Source organism: Taurulus bubalis (assembly GCF_910589615.1).
Source record: "Taurulus bubalis genome assembly, chromosome: 16".
Lineage (NCBI taxonomy): Eukaryota > Metazoa > Chordata > Actinopteri > Perciformes > Cottidae > Taurulus > Taurulus bubalis.
The window spans coordinates 23,108,193-23,125,155 of record NC_136604.1 but is presented as its reverse complement, the minus strand read 5'-3'; the positions used below and the strand labels follow the sequence as shown (position 1 = coordinate 23,125,155).

Here is a 16,963-nt window from a genome sequence, read left to right as displayed (position 1 = left end):
GAAAGGAAAGGAAAAGAAAGGAAAGGAAAAGAAAGGAGAGGAAAGGAAAAGAAAGGAGAGGAAAGGAAAAGGAAAATTAACTGCTGTGAATAGTGAGCTCAACTTTGTCAAATGTTCTTAGCCTTGAAGCTGGAAATACAAAGGACACACACACACACACACACACACACACACACACACACACACACACACACACACACACACACACACACACACACACACACACACCACTCACACTCGGCCTTGGCGCACACCAGGCTGGCCGTCGGGTCGCCCAGGGAGTGCAGGATGGATCCCACGGCGAGGCTCAGGTCCTCGTTGCTCGGGTAAAGCGTCACGGAGGCGAAGCGCAGGTACGGCAGCTTCGGGGTTTCCTCCGGGCCGATCTTCACGTGAGGGATCTGAGGGGGGGAGGAGGAGGAGGAGGAGGAGGGGGAGGTGGAAGAGGAGGAGGAGGAGGAGGAGGAGGAGGAGGAGGAGGAGGAGGAGGAGGAAGAGGTGGAAGAGGAGGAGGAGGAGGAGGAGGTGGAGGGGGAGGGGGAGGAGGAGGGGGAGGAGGAGGTGGAAGAGGAGGAGGAGGAGGATGAGGAGGTGGAAGAGGAGGAGGAGGAGGATGAGGAGAAAGAGGAGGAGGAGGAGGAGGAGGAGGATGATGAGGAGGAGGTGGAAGAGGAGGAGGAGGAGGATGATGAGGAGGAGGAGGAGGAGGTGGAGGAGGAGGGGGAGGAGGATGAGGAGGGGGAGGAGGAGGAGGAAGAGGAGGAGGAGGAGGAGGAGGAGGTGGAGGAGAAGGAGGAGGGGGAGGAGGAGGAGGAGGATGAGGTGGTGGAAGAGGAGGAGGAGGGGAAGGAGGAGGAGGAGGATGAGGTGGTGGAAGAGGAGGAGGAGGAGGAGGAGGAGGAGGAAGAGGAGGAGGAGGAGGAGGAGGAGGAGGAGGAGGAGGAGGAAGCATAATTGAAATGCCAGATCTCCTTCGGACTCATCGTCTCGTTGGAGCGAGACACAAATGAAAATAAATAAATTAAATAAAAGGAAAAGAATGGAACAAAAATCAGAAGACGAGGAAATGAAATGAAAAGTGAAACGGAAACAAGAAGAAAGTGAGAGAAGCAGAAAGGACAGGAAGTCTCTTTCAGGGTTCAGAGGAACGTCCAGAACAGAAAACTCTTTGTTCACTTTCTGAGCGAAGCGATGGAAGAGATATCAGAGGAAGAGTTCACCTCGACATGAAAGAAGAAAGGAAATGTAATAATAACAACATGTTTTATTTAACAGGAGGAACGTGACCGAATGAAGAGGTTCATCCTCTGGGGAGCGAGCATGTCCTGCTGGGGGAAATAAAGAGGGGACCCAAAAACATTGAGGAACGTTTCTGAAACATTTCTGTTTTTGGTATTTTTGTGTAACTTGTTTATTTGAAAGTCCCTTAAGATCTAGACAGAAATCCATAAATGTACAACTAGATTATTGAATAAGCATAAAATATGTATTAGACTATTTAAATACTGAATGACTGTTAATTTAATCAGCGGATGGAATTTGCTGTCACTTTCTGTTTTTTCATGTCACATTTTTACGTTCTTTTAAATTCTTTTTTGTTTGCTTTTTCTGTTTTTTTTTTTTTTTTTTTTTCATGCAGCTGGAACTTCCTCACAAAAAAGGGAATTAAAGCGTAAATCCAGTATCTGTGGCAATAAGCCTGTCGAATTATTGCAATTATTATGAATACACCAAATTGTTTATGCTGCCTTGCCTCCAGCAGTGAGTGAGCAGTGAGGATCTGAGAGCCTCACACATTAATATCAGAGTGTCAATGCAGTGATTCAACCTGAGCTCAGACCTGCAGAGGTTTAACACGCTAAACTGTAATTAGCTCAGCCGCTCTGATAGCGGAGCTTATATTTAAATCCAGGCAGAGAATCCAACACCAGCGACCTGTCGGCTGAGAGGATGTGAGGATGAGGAAGGAGGAGGAAGACTCATTCGGGTTAAACCCTCTAAAGCCGGAGAGATGGCTGCAACACTCACCTCTTTCTCCCCACAGATGTGACTGATGGTGGAGCCGGAGGCGGGGCTGGAGGCGGGGCCAATCACGGAGACCACGCCCTTTGGCAGGATCTGACACACTGAGAGAGAAAATAGCAGAAGAAGAAATGTGTTAGAAGTTAAAGCTGCAAACAACAAAAACAACTGGAAGATTCATGAGACTGTTGTCTCTCTGTCTTCTAGCTCTGTCTTTGGTCTCCACCTCCATGGGAACGGAGTTATTACAGATTGTATTCTGAAAACATCTCTATGAGACACGGGATATCGATTTAAACAATGAAGGGAAACTAAGAGGAGCTCCACAAGACAGCGATGTCATGTGATACATTGTTATCAACACTCTGATGTCATGTGATACATTGTTATAAACACTCTGTTGTCATGTGATACATTGTTATGAACACTCTGATGTCATGTGATACATTGTTATCAACACTCTGATGTCATGTGATACATTGTTATAAACACTCTGTTGTCATGTGATACATTGTTATCAACACTCTGATGTCATGTGATACATTGTTACTATATTAATAGAGCATGTAGGCACTTTAAGGTGAAACATGTGTTCATGGAGCTTCATGCAGGTGTTTTATTTCTAGGTCATTCTGCAATCGACCTCCAATCACCTCAGCCAATCAGAAGTAAGAGATCTTGTGGCATCGTTTATCTGTGTAGCTTTTATAATAGTTATAAACAAAAGGTACATTCTTTGAATGTATCAGCCTCTTGTCTTCTAACCTGAGCCTCTCGTCTCGCTTCTGGCAGCTTTGAGCCGTCATCAGAGGACACCGATAACAGCTGCCACGCGCACCGTTGGTTTTATTACGCGAGGAGGAGATAATTATGAGCTTTTCATCGTCTCTCTGAAGGAAACACGAGATACTCTCACTCAGCATGTAGGAGACAAGAGGAAACGGCGTCGAATAAATATGCAAGAACTGAAAGACAACGTTGTTTCTTTATAATCAGGTTTCAGGATTTAAAACATAAAGAAGAAAAATGCACATTAATCTGTTTCTGTACAAACGTTTTTATTCTGGAGCTGCACACCGGCTGTACTGTACATGGTGAGCCGACTGTGTGTGTGTGTGTGTGTGTGTGTGTGTGTGTGTGTGTGTGTGTTGCGCTGCTCTGACAGAAAACATTAACTGCCTCTCCGTCGGGAAGTCTCTTTTTTGCGCTGCCGGCAGTTGGTAATCAATAAACATCCAGAGCAGCAGCTGATCGTGCAGAACGCAGCGAGCTCTCCGGTCACGATGACCTCGCTGCACGCCACCGCGCACACTGAGTGTGTAACACGCTGAGTGTGTAACACGCTGCATGTATAACACGCTGCATGTATAACACATTGAGTGTGTAACACGCTGCATGTGCAACACATTGAGTGTATAACACGCTGCATGTGTAACACGCTGCATGTATAACACACTGCATGTATAACACGCTGCATGTGTAACACGCTGCATGTGTAACACACTGCATGTATAACACGTTACATGTGTAACACATTGAGTGTATAACACGCTGCATGTGTAACACGCTGCATGTGTAACACGCTGCATGTATAACACGCTGCATGTGTAACACGCTGCATGTGTAACACACTGCATGTATAACACGTTACATGTGTAACACGGTGCATGTATAACACGTTACATGTGTAACACGGTGCATGTATAACATGCTGTATGTATAACACGTTACATGTATAACACGCTGCATGTGTAACACACTGCATGTATAAAACGTTACATGTGTAACACACTGCATGTATAACATGCTGCATGTATAACACGCTGCATGTATAACCCGCTGCATGTGTAACACACTGCATGTATAACATGCTGCATGCATAAAACGTTACATGTGTAACACGCTGAGTGTAACACGTTGCATAGATAACATGCCACATGTATAATATGCTACATGTATAACATGCTGCATGTATAACACGCTGCATGTATAACATGCTACATGTGTAACAGGCTGCATGTATAACACGCTACATGTGTATCACGCTGCATATGTAACACGCTACATGTGTAAGACGCTGCATGTATAACACGCTACATGTGTAACATGCTGAGTGTGTAACACTGCATGTATAACACGTTACATGTGTAACACGGTGCATGTACAACATGCTGCATGTATAACACGTTACATGTATAACACGCTGCATGTGTAACACACTGCATGTATAACACGCTGCATGTATAAAACGTTACATGTGTAACACACTGCATGTATAACATGCTGCATGTATAATATGCTGCATGTATAACACGCTGCATGTATAACCCGCTGCATGTGTAACACACTGCATGTATAACATGCTGCATGCATAAAACGTTACATGTGTAACACGCTGAGTGTAACACGTTGCATAGATAACATGCTACATGTATAATATGCTCCATGTATAACATGCTGCATGTATAACAGGCTGCATGTATAACACGCTACATGTGTAACAGGCTGCATGTATAACACGCTACATGTGTAACACGCTGCATGTGTAACACGCTACATGTGTAGCACGCTGAGTGTGTAACACGCTGCATATATAACACGCTACATATGTAACACACTGCATGTGTAACACACTACATGTGTAACACGCTGCATATGTAACACGCTGAGTGTGTAACACGCTGCATATATAACATGCTACATGTGTAACATGCTACATATACAACACGCTGCATGTGCAACACGCTACAGGTATAACACGCTGCATGTATAACACGCTGCATGTGTAACACGCTACATGCATAACACACTGCTTATATAACACGCTACATGTGTAACACGCTGCATACATAACACGCTACATGTGTAACACGCTGCATGTGTAACACGCTGCATGTATAACACGCTGCATATATAACACGCTGCATATACAACACGCTGCATGTATAACACGCTGCCGATATAACACGCTGCATATATAACACGCTGCATATATAACACGCCGTACTCCTAACCTTCGGTCTGCTCGAGCAGAAAGACTAAGCATTAAATACTGCCTTTAAGATTCACCTTTTTTTTAAATCTTTTTAGCGTAATTGTATTACTTTATGGCTTTGAAATTGTATAATTTAAATGTATTCATTAATCTAGTTTTTATTACAGTTAACAGTTTTACTACTTTTCTTTTTCATTATTGTCTCGCACGCATTGCTCCCAAATTGTCAAAATGTTAAATTGCTGAATTGTTTTAGTATTTTCAGTTTTAATGACCTGTATGAAAGGTTCAAAACAACCATAAAATCTGATTGAACAAGTTAGTTGATTGATTAAAAGTAGAACTTTATGATCTAAAGAGGCAGAAAAGCATCTTTAATAACAAATATAATATAATATATATATATATATATATATATATATGTATATATATATATATATATATATATATATATATTCGGGGGCAACCAATTCAAAGTTGAAACTGTGTCTGACAGTTTAAGGCACGTGGCCGATATAAATATTTTTCAATTCATCAGCAGCAAAGGGCGATGTGGATATTTTTGGCACATAATGTCACTTCTTCTCCTCGTCCTCCGGTTTTTAAAGAGACAGTAGCGTTCTGGTTGCTGCCGTGTTTTTAAAGAGACAGTAGCGTTCTGGTTGCTGCCGTGTTTTTAAAGAGACAGTAGCGTTCTGGTTGCTGCCGTGTTTTTAAAGACACAGTAACGTTCTGGTTGCTGCCGTGTTTTTAAAGAGACAGTAGCGTTCTGGTTGCTGGTGTGTTTTTAAAGAGACAGTAGCGTTCTGGTTGCTGGTGTGTTTTTAAAGAGACAGTAGCGTTCTGGTTGCTGGTGTGTTTTTAAAGAGACAGTAGTGTTCTGGTTGCTGGTGTGTTTTTAAAGAGACAGTAGCGTTCTGGTTGCTGACGTGTTTTTAAAGACACAGTAACATTCTGGTTGCTGCCGTGTTTTTAAAGAGACAGTAGCGTTCTGGTTGCTGCCGTGTTTTTAAAGAGACAGTAGCGTTCTGGTTGCTGGTGTGTTTTTAAAGAGACAGTAGCGTTCTGGTTGCTGGTGTGTTTTTAAAGAGACAGTAGCGTTCTGGTTGCTGCCGTGTTTTTAAAGAGACAGTAGTGTTCTGGTTGCTGGTGTGTTTTTAAAGAGACAGTGGCGTTCTGGTTGCTGACGTGTTTTTAAAGACACAGTAACATTCTGGTTGCTGCCGTGTTTTTAAAGAGACAGTAGCGTTCTGGTTGCTGCCGTGTTTTTAAAGAGACAGTAGCGTTCTGGTTGCTGGTGTGTTTTTAAAGAGACAGTAGCGTTCTGGTTGCTGGTGTGTTTTTAAAGAGACAGTAGCGTTCTGGTTGCTGCCGTGTTTTTAAAGAGACAGTAGTGTTCTGGTTGCTGGTGTGTTTTTAAAGAGACAGTAGCGTTCTGGTTGCTGACGTGTTTTTAAAGACACAGTAACATTCTGGTTGCTGCCGTGTTTTTAAAGAGACAGTAGCGTTCTGGTTGCTGCCGTGTTTTTAAAGAGACAGTAGCGTTCTGGTTGCTGGTGTGTTTTTAAAGAGACAGTAGCGTTCTGGTTGCTGGTGTGTTTTTAAAGAGACAGTAGTGTTCTGGTTGCTGGTGTGTTTTTAAAGAGACAGTAGCGTTCTGGTTGCTGACGTGTTTTTGAAGAGACAGTAGCGTCCTGGTTGCTGGTTGCCATCTTGTTTTTTTGCATTCAGAAGTGACACGAAAGGACCTGTACTACCACGCCTTCAGGTGGATGAGGAGGAGGAAGAAGATAAGGAAGAAGAGGACGGCCACTTACTGGTGTCAGTGGTGTCGTAGTGGGAGTCCTTCCGCAGCTCGTAGACGTCCACCTCCACCCTCGCTCGGGACGAGCCCTCCATCAGGCTGTTGATGTTCTCCCTCGCCAGAGCCAGCGCCAGACGCTCGCCACGGCCGCACGACGACTGGTCATCCAAAATGGCCGCTGGAGGGAGAGAGAGAGAGAGAGAGAGAGAGAGGTGAAGGCAGAGAATAGAAGAACGGGTTTAGCTTCAGGTGGACGTGACATGAGATCCAAGAAAAGGTTTGATTTTAAATGATTTTCATGACATAATAAAATCATATTCACAGGTGTTCAAAAAAACTAGCATTAACTAATGAAATATGTCATTACTTCAGGAAAAACAATCTCTTCAAATTCAAAGATTTTCAGCACAAAAGCGCAATGTGTAGTTAGTGCTTTCCCTCCAGTATTAATGTATAAATACTTGGTTTTAATCCACTATGAGTCATTTCACTGTTTCAACACAAGTTTACCAACCAAATACTAAAGAATGCTTTCAAATATTCTCTTTGTCATATCTGCCATACTTTCCAGAGTTATTTACAGCTGTTGTTGTTGTCGCTAGAGGAGCTTTGCATTCAACACACTTCACACTTTTGTCTGCTGCTGAGGAAGTTTATCCCTCCGGCTTCAATAGTTTGACAGCAGAGGGATATTTATATTTATCTCCTCATCCCAAAGACATGCACTTGTCCTACAAACGTCCTCTCTTTAAGGTCCTCTCTTTATCATCCTCTCTTTATCATCCTCTCTTTAAGGTCCTCTCTTTATCATCCTCTCTTTAAGGTCCTCTCTTCATCATCCTCTCTTTAAGGTCCTCTCTTTACCGTCCTCTCTTTAAGGTCCTCTCTTTATCATCCTCTCTTTATCATCCTCTCTTTAAGGTCCTCTCTTTATCATCCTCTCTTTAAGGTCCTCTCTTTATCATCCTCTCTTTAAGGTCCTCTCTTCATCATCCTCTCTTTAAGGTCCTCTCTTTATCATCCTCTCTTTAAGGTCCTCTCTTCATCATCCTCTCTTCATCATCCTCTCTTTAAGGTCCTCTCTTTACCGTCCTCTCTTTAAGGTCCTCTCTTTATCATCCTCTCTTTAAGGTCCTCTCTTTATCATCCTCTCTTTAAGGTCCTCTCTTTATCACCCTCTCTTTAAGGTCCTCTCTTTATCATCCTCTCTTTAAGGTCCTCTCTTTAAGGTCCTCTCTTTATCATCCTCTCTTTAAGGTCCTCTCTTTATCATCCTCTCTTTAAGGTCCTCTCTTTATCACCCTCTCTTTAAGGTCCTCTCTTTATCATCCTCTCTTTAAGGTCCTCTCTTTAAGGTCCTCTCTTTAAGGTCCTCTCTTTACCGTCCTCTCTTTACCGTCCTCTCTTGAAGGTCCTCTCTTGAAGGTCCTCTCTTTAAGGTCCTCTCTTTATCATCCTCTCTTTACCGTCCTCTCTTTTAGGTCCTCTCTTTATCATCCTCTCTTTAAGGTCCTCTCTTTATCATCCTCTCTTTAAGGTCCTCCCTTTAATGTCCTCTCTTTTCAGGGCTCATTTTAAGGCCCAGTGGGTATTTTTTTGTAAACATATTTTTTCTAAGTTTTGACTTTGCCGCGGTGACAACATCTGTCCACAGACGACCAACACACGCAGACGCACACAGGGAAAACAGTAGAAACATAGTTACCAACAAAACATTGCATTCCTGCAAACAGATGCCCCTCAACGCACCGTCGCTTTGAAGAATGGAAACGCTGCAGCGCACCGGAACACATGCCAACTCCAGGTGTTGTGTCAGATTAGTAATAATAACCTCAGCTCTAGGAGACGTGTCACGTCTCAGCTCTAAACACTTCATCAACAAACAAAAAACACTCGGGAAGGAAAATAAGTGCTTTGTTGACACGAGACACTACAACAGACTCAATCGAAAGTTCTTCAAATGGGACACCAGTGATTGGCCGCCCGCCAGGTGAGAGAACATCACCTGTAGCCGGATGCTCGTCCCAGAAATAGACGCTCGTCCTTGGACTTAAAACAGGAAGCCGAGCGCAGCGTTCAAGCAGCTGCAGCATGAAACCCACTCGTCATCGTTTCTATTCCCGCCGCTTTAGAGCGCAGCAACACCTGCCGTGTGGTTTCTCCTGCTTTGCACACTGAAGACGTCACACCTGTGAACGACAGCAGCCTCTCCGTCTGCCTGGGATCAGCGATCAGCTCGGTGGACCGGCAGGTAAACAGAGTTCACGGCTGCAGATGAGAGGCTCTCTTGTTTAAACACAGACGGAGACGCTCAGGACTTGATTAGGAGCCTGAGGATGGATCGTATTCTCGGTGCAACGCATCCATAACGACTCCCGTCTTTGGGCGGACACAAAGCCGAGAGGCCCCGCTCAACCAGGAGGAAATCAAAGTGAATGTGCTGCTGCCTCAGTAACAAGCAGAGCGGGGTTTGTTCTGCATGTTGATTTGTGCGTCCTAAATAATTAAAGCCTCTCGGGGCAAGCTAGGAGGCAATTTATCGTGTCCTTCCTCAAAAAAAAAAGGGACTGTTGTGTGAGAGAGAGAGAGAGAGAGAGAGAGAGAGAGAGAGAGAGACGGATGTTCACGTTGCTCTGCGACTACACGGGAACACGAGGACGTGGCGTCGGACGCCTGAGGACGAGTGTTCCAGACCCGGGAGTCTTCCCTCGGGGCGACGCGTTACATTACGACAGAGCTAAATGGTTTCCCCCCAATACGCTGTCGAGATTAGTTCTTTACATTTCGCGCAGGAAAGAGATGTTCTTGTCAGGACTTTGACATCGGGGCGTGCGGCATCCTGCGTCAGGTGACAGGAATCCTTCCCGCCCCGCCCCCTTTTACCATGGAGCCCACACTGTCAGTAACCGCACTCCCTGAAGGAACACTCTCTGGTTGTGACATCTGGGGAGAAGGGAGGTCTTTATTCACTGTTACGATCATTACAGAGCAAAAGCAGCATGTGTAGACATTAGTGTAGCTAATGTAGCTAACATAGCTAACGTAGCATAGAAGTAGGACTCCAACTCTTTTCATTGCTGATTAATCTGTCAATTATTTTCTTGATTAATTGATTGCTTTGGTCTCAGAGGACGACCTCAGTTTACTGTCTTTTACATTTAAATAGCTGGAATCAGAGAATTTAGAACGGATCAATTAATTGAGCGGCGCTAACGCACTCTGCTAACGTTAGCGCCACAGGATTATATGTAGAAACAAATATCTCCTCTCAACCTCTCCGGGTAACGAGTTTCACTGTCACGCAACATTTCACCACGACGAGCTCCAAACGCACGAAACCGGCCTGAAGATGAAGAGAGTCGGCGTGTGTGTGTGTGTGTGTGTGTGTGTGTGTGTGTGTGTGTGTGTGTTTTACACATAAAGCAGTGGGTGCAAGTCATAAAAGGGTTTCGTCTCACTGCGTCTTCACACTACAAACGCTGCTCAGAGCCGTGTGTCCACGCTGTGGAAACACTTCCTGGTGTCTCAAGTATTTATTATATATCTTATATATTTTATTATATATCATGTGTATGAAGACATTTATCTCTAAAAGGCAGAGGAGTACGAGACAAAAAATCCCTTGTAGCAAAACTGTGATGTCGCCTTCGATTTTGCAAAAAGACGGACGGAGAGGAAGAACTCAGCTCCCAGAGGGGGATGAAGAGGATGAGGAGGATGAGGAGGATGAAGATGAGAGGGGAGATAAAGATGAAGACTCTTCTTTTCACACTGTATCATGAATGTTGTTTTTTGTTGTTGTGTATTCTTCATCATTTGTATCGTCCCAGTTGTCGTAAAGACGAGAAGAAGATATTCAGTTGCATCGTTATCCATATGATCTTTTTTACGGTGATAATTGCCAATATATATTTTTCATCCTTTATTGCATTTCCATTTACTCTGGAATGGAAATACGCTTAAAACCTCTCAAAGGAGACCACATGCACATAAACCTGGGTATGTACCTTTGGGTATATTATCTTTGACAATTTGTGTGCCATTGTTTTGTCCGTTTTTATTATGAATATGCAGCGCTGCAGTATTCAGTTCTACGAGTCTTCATTAGTTGGCGCTGACGAGCCGATGGAGCCGTTTCCTGTTCTCCAGCTCCAGGATGTAATATCACATTATGCCGTATCAACTCCGTTTCCACCCCGATGCAGGAATGTCTCCTTGTGTTCATGTAGAGCCGCCGCTGTGTTTTCTGTTGAGATTCGACCCCATAGCCTCCTTCATGGACGCTGCGCTGCCCCCGCAGGCCGTGTGGGCAACAGCAGGAACTAATGGACCAACTGGGCTTCTCGTCACTTTCCTCTGAGCTTCATGCTTCTGAGGCTTTGATACGAGGTCGAAGTCTGGACTCTGGGGGGAGACGATCGACGTGTTCATGGAGACGAGACTGGAAACAACACATCGATGGTGGGGGGTCGAGATCACAGAACCCTCTGGGGGCCGCTGTCCTCTCACAGGCAGAGTGAGTGTGTCCATGTCCACGAGTAGAAAGGCTCACATCTCTCATGTCTTCTTCCTGTTATGCGTTTACGGTTCAGTCTCACATGAAATATGGATCTGTGTTCAGGGGTCCGGGTCGATGTGGCTGAAATATTATATTTAACTAAACTAAAGTCAAACTTTAAACTTCATTTCAATGCTTTTATACATGCAGGTTTATGTACATGACGTTTTACATGCATGACATTTTATATGCATGCATGTTTATATTATAATGCATGTTTATATTATAATGCAGGTTTATATACATGCATGTTTATATTATAATGCATGTTTATATTATAATGCATATGCATTCAGTGTTTCCCTCAAGGACACTTCGACGTGAGGACAGCAGCAGCTGGGGATCGAACCGCCAACCTTCTGGTTTAAGCCAATCGACCGCCGCTATTAGAGCTGTACAGACATTCATGTGATCGTGTTGGATCGTCTTTATTTCTTGAAATACGTACACAAATGGGAGGGAAGGTTCTGCCACAACGTTCCCTTCCCGGTCCTCCTCAGTGTCCCGCTCTCTGATTGGTCGGTCCAGTCACGTGACAGCAGCTGCTTTAATCCCACACAGTAAAACATTCATGCCAGAGACGAGCGCCTGCAGCTGTAGTGTGAGACTCATTTAGAAGAGATAATACAGTGAAGCTGCAGGCTGTTGGTAACGAAGTTGCTGCTTTTCTCAATAGAGGCAAAGATCCTTCAGAATAAAGCTCCAGGCTGATGGAGGGTTTGTTTACTCTGGTTTCTCCTCTTCTCTCAGTTCTCTCCTCTTCCTTTCTTCACCTCGTAATGTATTCACTGGTTTGTCCTGTGAGGTTTCCGTCCTTCCGTTTTTATCCAAAATGAGATATTTTTTTTGCCTTTTCACATAAAAATAAATGACGTCTTCACTTCCAAAAGTGACTCGTGCCCAGAATTAGAAAATAAAGGTTGCATCTGAGCTCATTGTTAAAGGATTAATGTTGCCGCCGCTCGGCGCTGACACGCCGGCTCGCCTGTCGTTAGGAGATATTTACTGACGAGCGGGCGCTAATGACTCCTTCACGCTGACGGATGGCGCCGGGCGGCATCATTCATGGAAGTTCCGGCGGCGGCTGAAGGACGAGGACGCCGCTGCTGAATTGTTAAATGCGTCACTGCAACATTTATGCACTTGACTTGATATTTAATCCTCGGCGGAGTCGGAAGAATCTGCACACTGGTGTCACTCCATGATTTATTTTATGCTCTTTTTAGTTTCCAAAGGTTAAAAGTCAATGCTTTGCATTTTCTGGGGGATTTATACCAGTTTTTTTTTCTTGGTTTGTACCATGTGACCTGATATAAAAGGCTCCCCATTTTTGACAGCAACACATGTCGATGTCCGCTTGTTAAACTTCCGTCTTCACAGGAAACTCGGTTTGAGGTGTTGAGGTCTTTATACTTCCTGGTCCAAGATTACAAGGATAACACACACAATGAGTTACGCTTTGAGAGCAGCCTGAGGTTTTTCTGGGTTCCTGTTTTATTTTGAAGTCCTGTCTCATGTGTCCTCTGGTCCCCTGCACTTCTTGCCCCTGTGATTGTCTGCCTTGTCCCTGATTGTTTCCTGCTGTGTCAAATTACCCAAAGTTTCATCTTGTACTTAAACCCTGTGTGTCTCCTGTTCCCTTGTCGGGTTGTACTGAGTGCTTGTTCGGTGCCTGTGAGTTTCCTGTATGTTTCCTGTGTGTTTCCTGTGTGTTTCCTGTGAGTTTCCTGTTTGTTTCCTGTTTGTTTCCTGTGTGTTTCCTGTGTGTTTCCTGTATGTTTCCTGTGTGTTTCCTGTATGTTTCCTGTGAGTTTCCTGTTTGTTTCCTGTGTGTTTCCTGTGAGTTTCCTGTGAGTTTCCTGTTTGTTTCCTGTGTGTTTCCTGTTTGTTTCCTGTATGTTTCCTTTGTGTTTCCTGTTTGTTTCCTGTATGTTTCCTTTGTGTTTCCTGTTTGTTTCCTGTGAGCTTCCTGTTTGTTTCCTGTGTGTTTCCTGTGTGTTTCCTGTGTGTTTCCTGTTTGTTACCTGTGTGTTTCCTGTGTGTTTCCTGTGTGTTTCCTGTGTGTTTCCTGTTTGTTTCCTGTGTGTTTCCTGTTTGTTTCCTGTGAGTTTCCTGTGTGTTTCCTGTTTGTTTCCTGTTTGTTTCCTGTGTGTTTCCTGTTTGTTTCCTGTGTGTTTCCTGTGTGTTTCCTGTTTGTTTCCTGTTTGTTTCCTGTGTGTTTCCTGTTTGTTTCCTGTTTGTTTCCTGTTTGTTTCCTGTGAGTTTCCTGTGTGTTTCCTGTGTGTTTCCTGTTTGTTTCCTGTGTGTTTCCTGTTTGTTTCCTGTTTGTTTCCCTTATGTTTCCTGTGAGTTTCCTGTGTGTTTCCTGTGAGTTTCCTGTGTGTTTCCTGTGTGTTTCCTGTGTGTTTCCTGCTCGTACCCCTGCGTACTTCTGCCTTTTGTTCCGTTCCGTCGGAGACCTGCTTTGTTTTGTGAGTAAATATACTTTTTCGCGCCACACATCTGCATCTGGGTCCTCACTCTCCAAGCGTCCCGTGACAGAACCAACGGGACACAGCCTTCGTCCACATGGCGGGTATCCAATGAAGCAGCGGTGTCACTTTAAGGGCGCCGGCGTTGGGACCGCCGTCGCCATCTAAAAGATAACCAGCGTTACTCGTTGTCCAACCAAAGAATATCTTATCTGTTATCTTTCCTTTCCTTTCAGACGAACCGATGACAAACTCGTCCGGATGCCTTCTGACACACAGACTGACTTCCTGTTTGTTTTCTTCTTCACGGCTTCTGCGAACACTAATTGCCGTACGGGGAACTGTTGACCTGTGAGCCGGTGCGGCGGCTCGGCCGGAGACCCGCGACACCGACGCCGAGCCGCTCTAATTAAACCTCATCTGGGTCGCTTCTCGGCGTGACGGAGATTAATCTGCGCATTCGACTCGTGTGATTGATAATTGCAGCGGAGTCATTCTTGCTTTTGTGATTTTGATTGCCGCTCGCTCTGAAGTGCGGCTTCTAATTGCTCTGCTTTTGTTTTGAAGAACAACGCCGACGACGACGAGGTGCTGGAACACTTTTTACATTTTGTGCCGACGGCGTTCTGTAAACACGACTGTGCTCGGGTCTCGGGTGTTGTTGCTCTGGCGGGTAAGTGGAGACTGTTGCGCGTCCCGCTACTATAATTGGAGTGTGGTTTGTGTTCCAATCCCATCCGAACGCGCCCCGAAGACTTTAAATCATCCACGGCGGGACACTCTGTACCGGCTTCTGCTGCTGGCACCGTTTCCCTCAACGCCGAGTCCTTGAACGACAGAAACACTTTAACAGTGAACCTTGAAAATGTGTTTATAGCCGAGCGTGTTGGGAGTTGAACACAATTAGATTTCCCATCACCTGGAGAGAGGAACGCAGCTGAAAGGAAACGTTCACGCCGACGGCAGCCACATACGCATTTTGGGCTGAATTCAAAACATACAGATATTCTGACTTTTCATTGGTCTTTTAAAGCAACTTCTTCAACTCAAGAAACAAAAATGAAATGTTCCTGTCAAAATAATTAATTAATACAAAATGTTAAAGAAACCAGCCACCTTTCTGTATAATATCTCCTTCAGGTCGTGCGTTTATTCTTCCTACTTTAACTAGTACATGAAATAAATAGAAAAAAAAATAGATTTTAAAAGATTATTAAAGACAAACAACTCCTTCCAAATGGAATAATTTGCTGCTGAAAGTTGTTCTTTTTTTTGTTCTATAAAACCAACATGGCCAGTTAAAGATAAGTATTCAGTGGGAAACGTTCACATTCGAGCTGAGGATTTGTTTTAAAAAAGCCCTTTTTTAAAACTTTGGTCAAATAACGTGTTGACATTTGTATTACTTATTATTTTTCCGTCATGGATACATTGTGAGAGACTTTAATCCTCCATGTTCCACCTTGCAGCTTTTATTTTGAAGGTCAAATGTGACTTCTGTTATTTTCACTGTAACTCACTTATCAGACATGACACACTGTGTGTGTGTGTGTGTGTGTGTGTGTGTGTGTGTGTGTGTGTGTGTGTGTGTGTGTGTGTGTGTGTGTGTGTGTGTGTGTGTGTGTGTGAGCAGTCAGCTGTTGTTAATGGAGGAGTTAAAGGTGGTCCATTATACATCACCAGGCACACCGGTTGCCTTGGCAGCCCGCATTTAAGTGCCCACCGGTTTTGCCCCGGAGCCCCGTGTGATGAAAGCAACGAGGGATGAAAACCGTATCTGCTGTGAGGAGAGACCTGCACTTTGACTTCCAGCGTTAAGTCCTGTTGCTATTGGAGTTAATCTTCCTCTGAAAGCAGCTGAGAGCAGTGCGGCCTCAAAGGGAAGTAACCGAGACGCTCTGATCCAGTCTCTCTCTGTGTGTTAGCAAGACAAGACCGACCCGGGATGGAACCAAGAGGAAGAGGAGGAGGAGGAGGAGGAGGAGGAGGAGGAGGAGGAAGAGATGGAACCAAAACAATGAGGAAGAAGAGATGGTGGTGGTGGTGGAGATGAGAAACCAAATGACAAGGAGAGAGAGAGAGAGCATGATGAGAGGATAAGAGAGAGAGAGAGAGAGAGAGAGAGAGAGAGAGAGAGAGAGAGAGAGAGAGAGAGAGAGAGAGAGAGAGGATTAATACGGGGAATGTGTTTGTGTGTGTTTTCATTCATGGAGAAAATAGGATTCTGGGTAAATAATTACATTTCCACCAGGAGCTTTGCCGTTATGTATTTCTCCAATTAAGTTTTTCCATCCGACAATTTTGAGAACATTTGGAGACCGACACCGCGACCGCTTCCTGGCAGCGACCACTTCCTGGAGGAGAGGAACCGGCCGTCAGGTCGGTATCAGGATTCGTACGATTATTACGTCTCAATCTTGGCTCTGAAGTCCTCATCGAGTCCCAAGTCAAGACCGATGAGCTCCAATCAAGTTTTAAATCCAGACCAAGTGGTCCGGATCAAGTTCTTAGTCAAACCCTAAAGTTTCCAAGTCAAGACCAAGTCCCAATCAAGTTTTAAATCCAGACTAACTAGTCCAGACCAGCAAGTCCTAATCAAGTTTTAAGTCGAGCACAACAAGTCCCAATTAAGAACCACATCAAGACAAATAACATGCAATCAAGTCCAAGACCAACAAGCTCCAAGTCCAGACCAGCAGGTCCCAATCAAGATAATTCAGTTTGGAGCGAAGTGGGGCTCCGACCAGTCGACCAACGCTGGTATTGCGTATTGCATTGGTCAGCACACAAACCTCCAGCCTGGAGGGTCAAAGGATCAAATCCAGACCCTCTCACATCCTGTGCAGGTCTTCCCTGCGAGTCCATTTTGTTATCAGAAACAAGTTGAAACCATTTTTTTATTACCGCAGACAGACGGACATTGTGGGACTCGAACCCGCGTCATGGTGGCGGTACTCACCCATTCGGACGGCAGACAGGATGCTGGCCCGGCTGAAGGAGAGCGGCGCCGTGGTCAGCAGCAGGACGGCGACGTAAATCGACAGCAGCAGCGCTGGCAGAGCCGGCATCTTCCACTGCTCCTCATGGAGAATGGTCTGCTGGCTGCCTGCACC

At 44.7% G+C, this 16,963-nt stretch overlaps 1 protein-coding gene across 1 annotated transcript in view; it reads right to left on the bottom strand.

Moving 5' to 3' along the window:
• The window catches only part of LOC306748945 (glutamate receptor ionotropic, kainate 5-like), a gene marked incomplete at its 3' end in the record, with an annotated part of 52,097 nt that extends 35,134 nt beyond the window's left edge, over positions 1–16,963 (bottom strand). The window contains 4 exon segments of the mRNA XM_079232177.1: positions 236–401; positions 2,029–2,126; positions 6,835–6,999; positions 16,810–16,963. Coding sequence (XP_079088303.1) covers positions 236–401; positions 2,029–2,126; positions 6,835–6,999; positions 16,810–16,918 — 538 coding nt within the window. The 5' untranslated portion in view covers positions 16,919–16,963.